Genomic DNA, 17,299 nt, shown 5'->3' with positions numbered 1-17,299 from the left:
AAACTGAGAATTGTCGTCTTTTCAAAGGAAATTGTGCTTACTGTAATTCGGCCAAATTTGCATATTTAATTATATTTATATTCATACAGTAAATTGTTGATTATTTCATTCAGGTCGAATACATTTTTAGCGACAAGACTGGCACGCTCACTCAGAACATTATGACCTTCAACAAGTGCTCCATCAACGGACACAGTTATGGTAAGTCCACAAATGTTTTTCTCTAACTTTACCTCAAATCAGCAAATATTTTGTTGTAAAACATTAGGGCTGCATGATTCTGCAAAATACATAAATTACAATTTTCTTGCTGAGAATTGAGATCGCGTTTATCTGGGACGTGTTTTTCACACATGTGCGCATAGACAGGCACACATATGAGGGGCCGTTAGGGACATTATTCAGAATTACCTACATGCACTACTGAAATGCTCTCACATAAACAACTGAAATGTTTTTCTCTCACACACACTACTGAAACACTCTTATACACACTACTGAAATGCTCTCATATACACTACTGAAATGCTCTCACATGTTTCAGTAGTATGTATAAGAGTGTTTCAGTAGTGTGTGTGAGAGAAAAACATTTCAGTTGTTTATGTGAGAGCATGTCAGTAGTGTATGTAAGAGGTCATTCTGAATAACGTCCCTAACGGCCCCTCACACACACACACTAACACATAATGTCAAGGGTTAAGGGTCATTCTTTGATTTTGGATGAATCCAACTGTTTAATATTATTATTATTATTAGACTCCTAAATGTTGGGTTCTACTTTAATGAAACTTCCATTGGTCATTCTGCCATTCATTAGAAGTCTCAGAAAGACAGTTGATGGGAACTTTCTTGATTGGAAATAATGCAATGACTGAAAACAGGGCCATCAAATAAAACACAAACAGGGGGGCTTAAACAGAAACAAGGGAATCATAAATCTAAACAAAACATGATCCGGGCTACGGATCATCACAGTACCCCCCCCCCCCCCCCCCCCCCCTTAAGGGACGGATTCCAGACAGGGAGATTAGCGGAGTGTCTCCACTTCCTCAGCACCATCAAAGTCTCTTTGTCTAGTTCGTCCATGTCCGCTGCGGGAAAATTACTTGCTGGCTGTTTTCTGTTACGGTCGGGTCGCATGGGTATGCGCTGTTTGTTTTACCAAGATACAGATGGACGTCAGGAAGCGGCGTGCAGGTAAGAAAAGGGTTTATTGTCATAACTCAGGCAAGAATACAAAAACTAGGAACGGGAAGCTATAGAAAAACTAGCCCTGGAACAAGTAGCAAGAAATCAACATAACGTGTTGCGTGAAGCAAAAAAAAACAGCCAGACAGTGTGTGGCGAGAGGCAGGAATAAATAGCTCTCTGATTAGTGACCGGGAGGAAGTGAGTGTCCCGACCACTAACCAGAGGCAAGTGAGCATAATCAGCACCCATGGCAACGAGGAACACAAAAAGGGGTGCTGAAACAGAAACAAGGGAATCCTAAATCCAAACAAAACATGATCCGGGCTACGGATCTTCACAGGAGTCCTTAAGTAAAATGTCAGTGTTTGCTGAGCAAGCTTATTAAGTAAAATAAAATAACGTGTTGTCATTCAGAAATTACAAGTCACGATCAAGAGGTTTTTTGTGCAGCCCTAATACTGTAATACAATGCAATGTAATGTACAGTACAGTGCAATCTGTTGCATTTGTGTCACTTTTAGGTGAGGTGACAGGCTCACTGGGACCTAAGCCAAAGGTCAGTAGCCACGATAAAAACTAATCTGCCTTTTTCCACCAAAAGTTCAGGAACTCTAAGTTCCTCGTTCCAGGAACTATAGGTTCCTGTAGACCTGTGTGCTTTGTGTTTTCACCACATTTAACAGTTCAGGGTAGTTTATAGAAATCAGGCTGACGTACGGATGAGTGCCAAAATATATTTCTACACTGGTATCATGTAAATAAACGGAAAATATTCGGTCATATTTCCATTTCTTAAGTGTAAATAAATGAAATACAAAGCAATAACATTTAGGATTTAAAAGAAAAAAAAAGGGAAACCAATTTTACATTAAAATTGAGCTAGACTTTTGTCCACAGTGTCCAACAGTCAGAAAGTCTTCCCCACTGTAAATGATGAATTCCTTAATGGCCATTTCAGCTGCAAATAACAATATATAAATAATAAATGTCAGTGTTTATCTCGCGGCGACAACATAAACGCATCCAATTTAGCGTCAGCCTGTTAGCATTTGCATTTGGTTCACTCTGGTTGAGAAGAACTACTACACAAATGGCGTGTCACTGACTACTTTTACAGCATGCAACAAAGTGTGGAACAATTTCCCTTGTGGATCATTAAAGTTAGTCTAAGTCTAAGTCTAAAGTAAATGGTGAAAATTTGATGTGATTTTCCTTTGTTCCACTCGTCCTTCATTTCACATTTCTCTCCAAACTACGCTTCAAAGTCTGGCTGAACACTTTATATTTCTCCCTAAATGCGTTTAAAATAATCCGTCCACTTCTTGTAGCTTTGCGTACTGAAACGAAGTTTGTAAAAATTATTGAACGCCATTAAACTACATACTAGGGTTGTACGGTATACCGGTATTGGTATAGTACCGCGATACTAATGAGTCATATTCGGTACTATACCGCCTCTAAAAAGTAAAGCCGGGAGTACTTACAAGCAGACACAGTGTGTAGACAGAAAAGGGAGAACGGACGCATTTTGGCTTAAAAACTAACGATAAAGGTGAAGTTATAACACTGAAACGCCCTCAGGAAGAGGTGCTTTAAGACATGGCTAGCTAGCTAGCGGCTAAAGGCCAACCACAGTCTGCAGTGTTTTAGCTACTTCTAAATCACTAATCCTCGTCTCCATGGCGACAAATAAAGTAATTTTCCTACAAGTATCATCCCTGCAGGACGAGGAATAGCTAAACATACTTCACTACACACTGTAGTTCACCAAGTACAGGAGCGTATCTAGTCGATACTACTATGATTACGGCAATATTTTTTGGCATCACATCTTATTTCGGTTTTTTTAAATGTATATTATGTTTATAAACTCAGGAAATATGTCCCTGGACACATGAGGACTTTGAATATGACCAATGTATGATCCTGTAACTACTTGGCATCGGATTGACACCCAAATTTGTGGTATCATCCAAAACTAATGTAAAGCATCCAAACAACAGAAGAATAAGTGATTATTACATTTTAACAGAAGTGTAGATAGAACATGTTAAAAGAGAAAGTAAGCAGATATTAACAGTAAATGAACAAGTAGATTAATAATTCATGTTCTACCACTTGTCCTTAATAATGTTGACAAAATAATAGAATGGAAAATTACACAATATGTCACTGCATATATCAGCAGGCTAAATTAGGAGCCTTTGTTTGCTTACTTACTACTAAAATAAAAGTTGTCTTGTATGTTCACTATTTTATTTAAGGTAAAAATTGCAATAAGAAACATATGTTTAAAGTACCCTAAGATGTTTTGTGTAAATAAAGCCAATAATGCAATTTTTTTGTGGTTCCCTTTAGTTAGAAAAGTACCGAAAAGTATGGAAATAATTTTGGTACCGGTACCAAAATATTGATATCGGGACAACACTACTACATACTAGTTTAAAAGATAGTTCCACTAATCAGCGTTCTTCAGCACACAGACGGCCAACAAAAGTTCTTGCGAGTCGAAAGTTAATTTTGTTCTTCTTTCTCTCCAATGTCAGGTATGTTGTATGATCAATACACAAAATATAAAAACAATAAGTTAATGGCTGAAAGTTATAATTCAAAGTTTTAGAAACGCCGACCAATCAGCATTTGACAGCACAGCCTGCTGCTCTAAGGTTCCTGGGAATTCCCCAAAGTCCTACCTCGCTACTAGGAACTAAAAATAGTACCTGATGAACCAGATCTATCAGGGTAGTTTTTGGTGGAAACACAAGGTGGACTTTATTTTCTTGGCTAAATAGGAAAGTTCCTGTGGTGGAAAAAGTCCTCTGTCAACCCGGCACGGCCTAAAACTGTATTGTACTGACTTTTGCTTCTTTCCCAGAGGCTGGACTTTACACCCTTCAATCCCCTGGCAGACCCAGACTTCTGTTTCTACGACGATACGCTGCTGGAGTCAGTGAAAGTGGGAGATTCCGACACTCAGGAGTTTTTCCGCCTGCTCTCCCTCTGCCACACAGTCATGAGTGAGGAGAAGAGTGAAGGTGAGGATGAGTAGGTTGCTGAAGTCCACCTGTGGCGTTAGCAATCCTTCTCGCTCTAATGTGCGTGTCTTCAGGAAATCTGGTGTACAAAGCTCAGTCTCCAGACGAGAGCGCTCTAGTGACAGCCGCACGGAACTTTGGATTTGTATTCCGCTCTCGAACGCCCGGCACCATCACCACAACAGAGATGGGGCGACCCGTCACATACATCCTGCTGGCCATACTGGACTTTAACAACATACGAAAGAGGATGTCTGTCGTAGGTGTGCTGCCCTGACTGATATGTACATAAACACACACACACACACAGTGTATACATGTTGTTACTGTCCAAAGAAAGGTGCTTATCTTCAAATTGTACACCTTTTTAAAATGACAACAAACTAACGTATTTTCCGGACCATAGGGCACACCGGATCATAAAGCGCATCGCCGATGAGCGGGTCTAGTCAGGTCTATTTTCATACAAAAGACGCACCGGATTATAAGGCGCATTAAAGGAGTCATATTATACAAATTTATAATTCCTTGTGGTCTACATAACATGTAATGGTGGTTCTTTGGTCAAAATGTTAGATTATGTTTTACAGATCATCTTCAAGCCGCTTTCTGGTAGTCGCCTAAGGATGCGCCGTTTTGTGGGCGGTCTTATTTACGTGGCTCACCTTCGACAGCGTCTCCTCCCCTTCATCTTTGTTGTTGCGGTGTAGCGTGCAAGAACGGGAGTAGAAGAAGTGTCAAAAGATGGAGCTAACTGTTTTAATGACATTCAGACTTTACTTAAATCAATAACGGAGCAGCATCTCCTCATCCTGAAACAACAACAAGGCCGGAAATGTGTCCCGTGAAAAAACCTCTAATAACTAAAGTTACTTTGGTGCATAATTTAAACTCACTACACCGGTATGTTTTAGCGCTTTCATGGCGAGTTTACTGACGGATATAAGTAAGAACTTTACACTACTTTATATTAAAAATGGCAACAGCGGAGGATGAATGTCACATAACAAGAAGATAGAGAAAAAGAAGAAACTTATCGACTACGGACTACAAAAGCGGACGCGCAAAATTTCAGGACTTATGCAGATCCCAAATACAGATCAGCAGGTAAGAAAAGTTGCTTTTGATGAGAAAGAAGCACTGTGGAAAGTAGTCGCTCTGATCACTGTCACTAAAGATGTGGTGCCCCAACAGTGGAAAATCCTGTTTTTATCCACCTAACAAAACTATAGCGACCTTTCAATGCTACATTTTTATTTACAGAAGTATTATATTCAAGACAGACATTTTTCCTCCCATTGGAAGCTCTATATTGAACAACTTTGATTAGGACAATGCATATTGATCAACAAATGAGCACAAGCATCCAGTAAATATGCCGTAATTATCTACAACAGGGGTGACAAAGTCAAGGCCCTCGGGCCAGATCCGGCCCGCAAATGAATGATCTATGGCCCCCGGGATGATATTTGATTAGTATTAAAACCGGCCCGCAGACCACAGCCGCCTGCTGCTGTTTTGCACGCACCAATACTCCATCAGTGTTGGCACTAGGAATTTTCAAAATGGGGTCCCTGGGCCCCCATCAAGTCATAAAAATGGGGTCCCACTTTTTTTTAACCGTTTTGAAAACAAATGATAAATGTAGGCATGATCCTGTTATATCTCACATTCTATATTGTGTTAAAAAGAATAATACACAAGAAAACCAATTTTTATGCATATGTAAATGTATTCAGTTATAAACATTCATTTACTTTCTTCTTTCCTTCATGGATCTAAACTTTACCGCTGCCGGTATTTTTTTCTATATTTTTATTGTAATATTTTTGGCCAAAGTAAGACAAAGAAAACAATCTGAGGTTGTCCTTATTTTTTAGTTTTAATGCCATGATTCTAATAGTCCGACCCGCGTGTGCACAGATTTTCCTCTATGCGGCCCCTGAGCTAAAATGAGTTTGACACCCCTGCTCTACAATAACTAGATTTCATCTGTTTAGTTTTCTAAAAATTAGCCTAATTTAAATCTGTTTTAAAAAGAACCCACTTTCTAAAATAAATAATTTCGCTAAGAGTAAGAGACAGTGTATGCAGTGCCATTTCAAACTACTGGTTTTTGATCAAATAAAAGTGAAAACTTGTTTTTAATTATCTCTGTCATTTGTATCTATTGGTTTCTTTAAAAAGTAGGGAACAATCGAAAAAATCGTAAATAATTATTTTTGTGGAAAAATCGGATATTGTTTTTTTAGGTATTGTATTTTCCGGACTATAAAGCAAACTTAAAATCCTTTTTTTCCCTCAAAACTCAACAGTACGCCTAATAACCCGGTGCGCCTAATGTACAGAATTATTCTGGTTTTGCTTACCGACCTTGAAGCAATTGTATTTGGTACATGGTGTAATGATAAGTGTGACCAGTAGATGGCAGTCAAACTTAAGAGATATGTGTCGACTGCACTATGATGGCAATATGACTCAAGTAAACAACACCAACATTTTATATGTTCCATTGAAAATATAGAACATTACACACGGCGCTCCAAAATTTACCAACATGTTTTAGTACGACTTTGGTAAGCTATGAAGCCGCACTGCTTGATGGATTGTCGGTGCATTAAACATACAAGTATTATTATGGTGTGTGTATATGGTAAGACATATTATCTGGCGTTTTGTTTTGCAAATTATGCAAAAACAACTTTTCTTACCTTCTGGTACATGCTGATCTGTATTTGGGATCTGCATAAAGTATATAAAGTAGTGTAAAGTTCTTACTTGTATCTGTCAGTAAACTCGCCATGAAAGCGCTAAAACATACCGGTGTAGTGAGTTTACATTATTCACCCAAGGAACTTTAGTTATTAGAGAGTTCCGGTCAGACGATTCTTGTTGTTGTTTCACTAGTGAGCCACGGATGAGGAGATGCTGCTCCGTTATTGATTTAAGTAAAGTCTGAATGTCATTAAAACAGTTAGCTCCATCTTTTGACACTTCTTCCACTCCCGACCTTGCACGCTACACCGCTACAACAAAGATGACGGTGTGAAGACGCTGTCGAAGGTGAGCCACGTAATAAGACCGCCAACAAAACGGCGCATCCGGAAGCGACTGTCAGAAAGCGGCTTGAAGATGATCTGTAAAACATAATCTATGCAACATTTTGACGAAAGAACCACCATTACCGTATTTTCCGCACCATAAGCCGCACCTAAAAACCACACTTTTTCTCAAAAGCTGACAGTGCGGCTAATAACCCGGTGCGGCTTTTGTACGGATTAATATTCGTTTTCATAAAGTTTAGGTCTCGCAACTACGGTAAACAGCCGCCATCTTTTTCCCCGTAGAAGAGGAAGCGCTTCTTCTTCTACGATAAGCAACCGCCCCCATAGAGGCGGAAGCGCTTCTTCTTCTACTGTAAGCCACCTCCAAGGTGAGCATCCGCCCCCGTAGAAAAGGAAGCGCGCAAAAAATACGATTCATTTCTTTTGTGTGTTACTGTAAAGACGACCACAAAATGGCTCCTACAAAGAGACACGCGTACAACGCAGAGTTTAAACTCAAGGCGATCAGTCACGCAGAAGAACACGGAAATAGAGCAGCAGCGAGAGAACTGAACATAAATGAATCGATGGTGCGTAGGTGGAGGAAGCAACAAGATGACCTGCGCCAAGTACAGAAGACAAAACTGAGTTTCCGAGGGAACAAAGCAAGATGGCTACAGTTGGAGGACAGACTCGAACAGTGGGTTGTTGAGCAGAGAGCAGCAAGCAGAAGTGTTAGTACCATCACTATTCGAATGAAGGCAACAGCGCTAGCAAGCGAACTTCACTTGGATGATTTTAAAGGTGGTGCTTCTTGGTGTTTTCGGTTCATGAAAAGACGCAATCTCTCCATCCGCACACGGACTACTATTTCACAGCAACTACCAAAAGACTTTCAAGAAAAGCTGGCTACTTTTCGCACGTATTGTAAAAACAAGATAGCTGAAAAAAAGATCCGGCCAGAGCACATCATCAACATGGACGAGGTTCCCCTCACTTTTGATATTCCTGTGAACCGCACCGTGGATAAAACAGGAGCACGTATGGTAAATATTCGCACCACAGGGCATGAGAAGTCGTCTTTCACAGTGGTCCTAGCTTGTCATGCTAATGGACAGAAACTTCCACCCATGGTCATTTTCAAAAGGAAGACATTGCCAAAAGAGAACTTTCCAGCCGGCATTATCATAAAGGCTAACTCGAAGGGATGGATGGATGAGGAAAAGATGAGCGAGTGGTTGAAAGAAGTGTATGTGAAGAGACCGGGTGGCTTTTTTCACACAGCTCCATCCTTGTTGATTTACGACTCCATGCGTGCCCACATAACTGATGGTGTAAAAAAACAAGTGAAACACACTAATTCAACACTCGCCGTCATTCCGGGTGGATTAACCAAAGAACTCCAACCACTGGATACTGGTGTAAACAGGGCATTTAAAGCTCGACTGCGAACGGCGTGGGAACGATGGATGACCAAAGGCGAGCACACCTTCACTAAAACAGGGAGACAGCGCCGGACAACATACGCCAACATCTGCCAGTGGATTGTAAATGCCTGGGCGGATATATCGGTCTCAACTGTGGTCCGAGCGTTCCGGAAGGCAGGAATCACGGAACTGCTGGACAACAACAGCGACACTGACTCTGATGACTTTGACGAGACGGAGCCAGCCATTTTGGATGCCGTGTTCGCCAAACTTTTTAATTCAGACACCGAAGAAGAAGAATTCGAGGGATTTATGGATGAAGAATAACTTCAGAAAGTGAGCTTGAAATGTTTATTTTGTGTGTTGTGTGACATTATCGTTCGAGCAACGTTGAGTTATTGATGTTGCTATTGCTCTGCACTGTACTATTTTGAGTGTTACTATTTTTGTGATTGCACATTTGCACGTTACTTGATTTCACATTACATTTTGGGAGTGAACAGAGTTGTCAGAACGCTGGTTTTTAATATATTAAAGTTTGACTGACCTCCATCTGACTGTTTTTTTGACATTCCCTTTAGCGCAGCGTAGGTGCGGCTAATAGCCCCGGTGCGGCTAATGGGTAAACAAAGTTTTGAAATATGCCGTTCATTGAAGGTGCGGCTAATAACACGGGGCGCCTTATGGTGCGGAAAATACGGTACATGTTATGTAGACCACAAGGAAGTGTTTTCAGTTTAGAAAAAAATGTATAGTAATGTGACTCCTTTTTGGCGCCCTATTTATGAAAAAACATCGACAATAGACCATTCATCGGCAGTGCACTTTATAATCCGGTGCGCCCTATGTTCCGGAAAATACGGTAATATCGCCCAGGCCTAATGTTGAGTGAAAACGGGAGAGATGAGAAGAATTGAGATGCGATGAGATGTTAAAAGGTGAAGTAAGAGTATGAGATCAAACAATATGATGTTTAAGTACGATGATAAGAGATATGATAAAATCGGGTGAAATAAAATTGGTTGAGATTAGGTCTCGTAATAGATGAGATTAAATAACTCCTCTAAAGTACAATCAGACGGGAAGAGATCATTTGAAAGGAGATGAAGTTAAATAAGATAAATATCAAGTGAAGTGAAGATAAAGTGAAGTAACATTAGATTAAGGGATTAGTTGAGACAAACTAATTAGAAGATGAGATCAGATCGTATAAAGTAAAATGATAAATTGAAGCAGGCGGGGTTAGATATGGTGAAGTGAGATGAGATAACGTGGATTAAGATGAAATTAGATGTGATTAGGTGATGTAATGATAAGAGATGAAATGAGATGATGTTCAAGAAGATCTGGGAAAAATACTTTGCTGCAATGAAATGGATCAGATGACATGAGATTACTTGATATGATCTAAAGTTAGATAAGATAAGGTAAGATGAGATAAGGTGAAGTGAGATGAAATGACACGTGATATGGTCAAGTATCATGAACTGGTGTTGACATGGTCAAGGGACAGGTGATGAGATGCAGTGAGGTCACAAAGTAAGATGAGAAAATGAGGGATGGGAGTTTTGGTGATGCAAAACAAGATGATATAAAATGAAGTAAGATAACAGAAATATGTTGAGATGAGAGGGCGATCAAGGTAAAGTCAAATGAGGTCAGATGATATTCATTTATCGGTCAGAAAATGAGAAAATTATCATGTTATTCTTCCTGAAGTCCAATTAACAGAACAAGGTCAGGCACATGCAAAGATTTGCCGAATCAAAGACAAGACAGGGCATTTATCGTTGTTGATACTTCTCATCATGTCCTTATTTTCAGTACGTAACCCGGAGGGCAGGATCCGTTTGTACTGCAAAGGTGCTGACACGGTGTTATTCGAGAGGCTCCACCCCTGTAACCAAGAACTGATCAGGGTCACCTCAGACCACCTCCATGTGAGTCAAGCAAAGGGTCAATCGACCTGCTCTGCCCTCATTCATGAAGCTGTGCTGCCACCTAGTGTCACACTGAGCACATTTTCATGCCAGGGTGTTCTGACTTTTGTCTTTTTTTGGGGGGGGGGGGGCTCCAGGAGTACGCGACAGAGGGCCTGCGGACATTGACTCTGGCCTACCGGGACCTGTCTGAGGAGGAATGGGAGACGTGGTCCGAGAACCATGACTGTGCTGAGAAAGAAGACCTGCTGTCTGTGGTCTATGAGCAGATAGAGCAAAACATGATGGTCAGTCTGACGCCTTAGGTGTGTAAAGCAGGGATGTTCAAAGTGCGACCAGGGGGTCATTCGCGGTCCGCAGTTAACTTTTTAATGGCCGGGGTAACATTAAAATAATACTATTATAGAAAAATCTGATCTGAAGCTATTATAAAAATGTAAGCGTCGTAAGTATAAGTATATGACTTATTTTTAACCACTTTTGGATCCCTGAGATCTTGAGTAGAGATGTCCGATAATGGCTTTTTTGCCGATACCTGATATTCCGATATTGTCCAATTCTTAATTACCGATTCCGATATCAACCGATACCGATATATACAGTCGTGGAATTAACACATTATTATGCCTAATTTTGTTGTGATGCCCCGCTGGATGCATTAAACAATGTAACAAGGTTTTACAAAATAAATCAACTCAAGTTATGGAAAAAAAATGCCAACATGGCACTGCCATATTTATTATTGAAGTCACAAAGTGCATTATTTTTTTAACATGCCTCAAAACAGCAGCTTGGAATTTGGGACATGCTCTCCCTGAGAGACCAGGAGGAGGTTGAGGTGGGCGGGGTTGAGGTGGGGGGGGGGGGGGGGGTGCCTTTATATTGTAGCGTACCGGAAGAGTTAGTGCTGCAAGGGGGTTCTGGGTAATTGTTCTGTTGTGTTTATGTTATGTTACAAGGCGGATGTTCTCCCAAAATGTGTTTGTCATTCTTGTTTGGTGTGGGTTCACAGTGTGGCGCATATTTGTAACAGTGTTAAAGTTGTTTGGACGGTCACCCTCAGTGTGACTTGTATGGCTGTTGACCAGGTATGCGTTGCATTCACTCTTGTGTGTGAAAAGCCGTAGATATTATGTGACTGGGCCGGCACGCAAAGGCAGTGCCTTTAAGGTTTTTGGCGCTCTGTACTTCTCCCTACGTCCGTGTACACAGCGGCGTTTTTAAAAGTCATACATTTTAATTTTTGAAACCGATACCGATAATTTTGAAACTGATACCGATAATTTCCGATATTACATTTTAAAGCATTTATCGGCCAATAATATCGGCAGTCCGATATTATCGGACATCTCTAATCTTGAGTCGATTTTTTTTTTTTAACTGTCGTTGCTCAAAAAAAAAATAATACATCAAAAGCAATGTTGTTATGAATTGCTGACCTTTAGTTTTTGCCTCATTAATAACTTAAAGCGTGAGTGAAGAATGTTTGAAGAATGCACTACCAAACTAAAGTCCAAACGAGGAAGAGATTATACAATATTATCTTTTCACTGATGCTACCTGGTGGTTGTTTGAGCACACTGCAGGTAGTCCTGGATAAATTAACCAACCCCGACTCCTTATTGCTTCAGTCACACGCAGGATTCTCACAGGAATGAGACAGAATTAATCCAGACCGACTGTAGCTGAAGCTCCAATTACAGAACCCAAAACCAGTGAAGTTGGCACGTTGTGTAAATCGTAAATATAAAGACAGAACACAATGATTTGCAAATCCTTTTCAACTTATATTCAATTGAATAGACTGCAAAAACAAGATACTTAATGTTCCAACTGAGAAACTTAATTTTTGCAAATAATCATTAACTTAGAATTTAATGGCAGCAACACATTGCAAAAAAGTTGGCACAGGGGCATTTTTACCACTGTGTTACATGGCCTTTTCTTTTAACAACACTCAGTAAACGTTTGGGAACTGAGGAGACCAATTTTTGCAGCTTTTCAGGTGAAATTCTTTACCATTCTTGCTTGATGTACAGCTTAAGTTGTTCAACAGTCCGGGGTCTCCGTTGTGGTAATTCAACACTTTATGTATAAAGTGTTGAAAGTAAAAAAACAATATTAATATATGACTTAATCCTAACACCGCGGCCCTTTTGGGTCCCCGGGACCTTTTAACGTTCACCAAAATTGAGGGGAGCCCTAATGGTTTTGAAAATGAAAAATATCAAAATGGCCTCCACATGCTTTGATTTTTCAGGCTGTGGCCCTCAGTGGAATACGTTTGGACACCCCTGGTTAAAGTAATGCAGGGGGCCTGCTGCTGAACCCCCTCGTCAGAGTGTCAATCAAACTGTTAACAAAAGTATGTGCGTCCAGCTGCTGGGTGCCACAGCCATAGAGGACAAGCTGCAGGAAGGCGTCCGAGAGACCATCGCTCTCCTCTCCCTGGCTAACATCAAGACATGGGTTCTTACCGGAGACAAGCAAGGTGAGACACAGTACAAGTGAGGATTCACAGGATTCGCTTAGTTTTTCTCTTTTTTTGGCTCCCACAGAGACGGCAGTCAATATCGGCTACTCGTGTAAGATGCTGACGGATGACATGACTGAGATGTTCATCATCAGTGGACACAGTGTCCAGAGTGTGAAGCAAGAACTCAGGTCAGACTCGATTGATGGACTTAATTCAATGACACAAGGTTTTCCTCCTACAGTCGTCGTCAAAAGTTTACATACACTTGTAAAGAACATAATATCAAGGCAGTCTTGAGTTTCCAGTAATTTCTACAACTCTTATTTCTTTTGTGATAGAGTGATTGGAACACATACTTGTTGGTCACAAAAAACATTCATGAAGTTTGGTTCTTTTATGAATGTATTATGGGTCTACTGAAAATGTGAGCAAATCTGCTGGCTCAAAAGTATACATACAGCAATGTTAATGTTGGCATGGCATGGTGATCCTGGGATTAAAGGCCTCACCTTTTCTCCTCCAAACATATTGCTGGGTATTGGGTATTGGGACGGCGTGGCGAAGTTGGTAGAGTGGCCGTGCCAGCAATCGGAGGGTTGCTGGTAACTGGGGTTCAATCCCCACCTTCCACCATCCTAGTCACGTCCGTTGTGTCCTTGGGCAAGACACTTCACCCTTGCTCCTGATGGCTGCTGGTTAGCGCCTTGCATGGCAGCTCCCGCCATCAGTGTGTGAATGTGTGTGTGAATGGGTGAATGTGGAAATACTGTCAAAGCGCTTTGAGTACCTTGAAGGTAGAAAAGCGCTATACAAGTATAACCCATTTATCATTTATTTATCATTTATTGTGGCCAAACAGCTACATTTTTGTTTCATCCTACATCACATGGACAAAGATAAGACCTTCTGGAGGAAAGTTATGTGGTCAGATGAAACAAAAATTGAGCTGTTTGGCCACAATACCCAGCAATATTTGTTTGGAGGAGAAAAGGTGAGGCCTTTAATCCCAGGAACACCGTTCCTACAGTACCTTCAAGCATGGTGGTGGTAGTTATTATGCTCTGGGCCTGTTTTGCTGCCAATGGAACTGGTGCTTTACAGAGAGTAAATAGGACAATGAAAAAGGAGGATTACCTCCAAATTCTTCAGGACAACCTAAAATCATCAGCCCGGAGGTTGGGTCTTGGGCGCAGTTGGGTGTTCCAACAGGACAATGACCCCAAACACACGTCAAAAGTGGTAAAGGAATGGCTAAATCAACCTAGAACAGTGGTTCTTAACCTTGTTGGAGGTACCGAACCCCACCAGTTTCATATGCGCATTCACCGAACCCTTCTTTAGTGAAATTTTTTTTTTTCAAATTCAAGACAAAGTTATATGTTTTTGGTAACATTTTAGTATGGGGAACATATTCTAGGTAACAAAGACTTAATTTAGAGTTTTTGGACACTAGAGGAACATATTCTAAGTAACAAAGACTTAATTTAAATAAATAAATAAATGGGTATACTTGTATAGTGCTTTTCTACCTTCAAGGTACTCAAAGCGCTTTGACAGTATTTCCTCATTCACCCATTCACACACACATTCACACACTGATGGCGGGAGCTGCCATGCAAGGCGCTAACCAGCAGCCATCAGGAACAAGGGTGAAGTGTCTTGCCCAAGGACACAACGGACGTGACTAGGATGGTAGAAGGTGGGGATTGAACCCCAGTAACCAGCAACCTTCCGATTGCTGGCACAGCCACTCTAACAACTTCACCACGCCGTCCCTTTAGAGTTATTTGGTTAGGGTAGAGGGTTAGGGCCAGGGTTAGAGGGTTATGGTTAAAATAAGGCCATGCCGTTTGAAGCATTATTAAGTACTTAATAATGACTAGTTAAGAGCCAATATGTTACTAATTTGCAGGTTGATAAGCAACTAATTAATTGTGAATATGTTCCCCATACTAAAGTGTTACCATGTTTTATTACTGGTGCACAAAATGAACCGTGCATGAACATCACCTTGTTCAAAGAACAAAACCAACACAGTGCATGAACTCACAACAAATTACACACCTGCAAATCAGTGTGACTTCTGCTGTTGCCGTATCCGTAATACGCCGATAGGGAGAAGTTTTTATTTACACGATGAGTCGGGTGTGTCTTGACTTTCGCCGAACCCCTGAGCCCGACTCACTGAACCCCTAGAGTTCGAACGAACCCAGGTTAAGAACCACTGACCTAGAATGAAGGTTTTAGAATGGCCTTCCCAAAGTCCTGACTTAAACGTGTGGACAATGCTGAAGAAACCAGTCCATGTCAGAAAACCAACACATTTAGCTGAACTGCACCAATTTTGTCAAGAGGAGTGGTCAAAAATTCAACCAGAAGCTTGCCAGAAACTTGTGGATGGCTACCAAACGTGCCTTATTGCAGTGAAACTTGCCCAGGGACATGTAACCAAATATTAACATTGCTGTATGTATACTTTTAACCCGGCAGATTTGGTCACATTTTCAGTAGACCCATAATAAATTCATAAAAGAACCAAACTTCATGAATGCTTTTTGTGACCAACAAGTATGTGCTCCAATCACTCTATCACAAAAAAATAAGAGTTGTAGAAATGATTGGAAACTCAAGACAGCCATGACATTATGTTCTTTACATGTGTATGTAAACTTTTGACCACCACTGTATGTCTGACAAGTGTTGGTTCATTCCTCTCCAGGAGGGCCAGGGAAAGGATGATTGAGTTTTCGCAAAACAAAGATGGTAGACGAGACGAGGGAGTTGAGGAATGTGGAGACGCCTGCTTCGAGGGTGCAACAGGAGGGAAAGATCTGCAGCCGCCTGCAACCTCCGACCTCATGGACAACATCTCTGGGGAGTTTGCTCTCGTAGTCAACGGCCACAGCTTGGTATGAACATAAACTCCCTGGCCGCAACAATAAATACATTATGTACACATAACAAATACTGATAATGCAGAGCAATACGATGAATAATACAATATGACATGATGCTATAACATACTGCATGATACCATACATTGTGTCTTATTAACTAATATCATACTGTACCATTTAATACGACACAATACCATACAATACTGCACAATACCATATGGCATGATAGCACTTAATACAATCCCATAACGGTACAACATTATACACACACAACATGATACAATATGATACCATTCCATAGCATACAATACGGCAGAGTTATTCAAATAACACATTTTTGGGGGGACACATATACAGAAAGCTAAGGACCAGGGGGTCAGATTTCTCACTTCAGTGTTATTCTTACTTTGTTTATTCCTGAGAACCAGCATCCCCTGCAGTGGACTTTTAAATGTGTGTCTATTTTTTTTTCTGTTAACGTTACTAAATTCGGGGGGAAAAATTACCCTTTTGATACAACAAGAGCGCTCTGCTATTTTTAAGGACTTGCTGTCGAATAACTAGTCAAACATCTTCTGTACCGTTTGTTCTGAAACCTGCGATGAGGTGGCGACTTGTCCAGGATGTACCCCGCCTACCGCCCGAATGTAGCCGAGATAGGCTCCAGCACCCCCAAAAAGGGACAAGCGGTAGAAAATGGATGGATGGATGGTTCTGAAACTTTTTTCACCAAGTCCCACCTCAGAAAACACTTGGCTCTCCAAGTACCCCCATATTGACCAACATTAAAATACAGAAGTGTAGTAGGCCTGAATATTCATTAAAAACAAGGCAGAAGGTTTATTTAGTACTGTAAGTATATATATAATATTTTTGGCTACAGTAGATTACACACAGTTTGAACAGTAACACTCAGTATGTGTCCATGCACTAAATTAGTCCGATTTCTCAAATAGTTTGGATGTAAAAAAAAACTCCTACAACCCATGTAAACACCTTAATCCGATCGTGTTGGGGTTTTGAAAAGTCACACTTGGATTATGCGATTGGAAACCAGGGGCCGTACTTATCAAGCTTCTTAGAATTACTCCTAAGAAGTCTGCTAAGAGTTGACTTAAGAGTAAATAAATTCTTCGCTGAAAGCTGCACTTAAAAGTTAGTTATCAAGCGTCTTACTCACACTTTCAGCGAAGTGTAGGACTGAATCTTAAGTGTCACACTCAGAGCTGAATTACGACATTACTATGTGCCGTAAACGGAATTTTAGGTGACGTCATTTCTGTGTCCAT

General features: G+C 40.7%; 1 protein-coding gene across 6 annotated transcripts in view; it reads left to right on the top strand.

Moving 5' to 3' along the window:
- The window catches only part of atp8b2 (ATPase phospholipid transporting 8B2), a 117,936-nt gene that overhangs the window by 58,158 nt on the left and 42,479 nt on the right, over positions 1–17,299 (top strand). For 5 of the 6 annotated variants that reach the window (XR_009822184.1, XM_062029897.1, XM_062029898.1 and 2 more), the window contains 9 exons: positions 114–201; positions 1,713–1,747; positions 4,067–4,226; positions 4,301–4,489; positions 10,522–10,637; positions 10,775–10,924; positions 13,017–13,128; positions 13,196–13,301; positions 15,833–16,022. Coding sequence is in view for 5 of the 6 variants with exons in the window: in XM_062029897.1 (XP_061885881.1) it covers positions 114–201; positions 1,713–1,747; positions 4,067–4,226; positions 4,301–4,489; positions 10,522–10,637; positions 10,775–10,924; positions 13,017–13,128; positions 13,196–13,301; positions 15,833–16,022 (1,146 nt within the window). In the remaining variant the exon portion in view is untranslated. The remainder of the gene's footprint in view (positions 1–113; positions 202–1,712; positions 1,748–4,066; positions 4,227–4,300; positions 4,490–10,521; positions 10,638–10,774; positions 10,925–13,016; positions 13,129–13,195; positions 13,302–15,832; positions 16,023–17,299) is intronic. The other variant, XM_062029899.1, reaches the window with a different exon arrangement.

Source organism: Entelurus aequoreus, linkage group LG20, assembly GCF_033978785.1.
Source record: "Entelurus aequoreus isolate RoL-2023_Sb linkage group LG20, RoL_Eaeq_v1.1, whole genome shotgun sequence".
Lineage (NCBI taxonomy): Eukaryota > Metazoa > Chordata > Actinopteri > Syngnathiformes > Syngnathidae > Entelurus > Entelurus aequoreus.
This window is presented reverse-complemented; position numbering and strand designations above follow the sequence as displayed.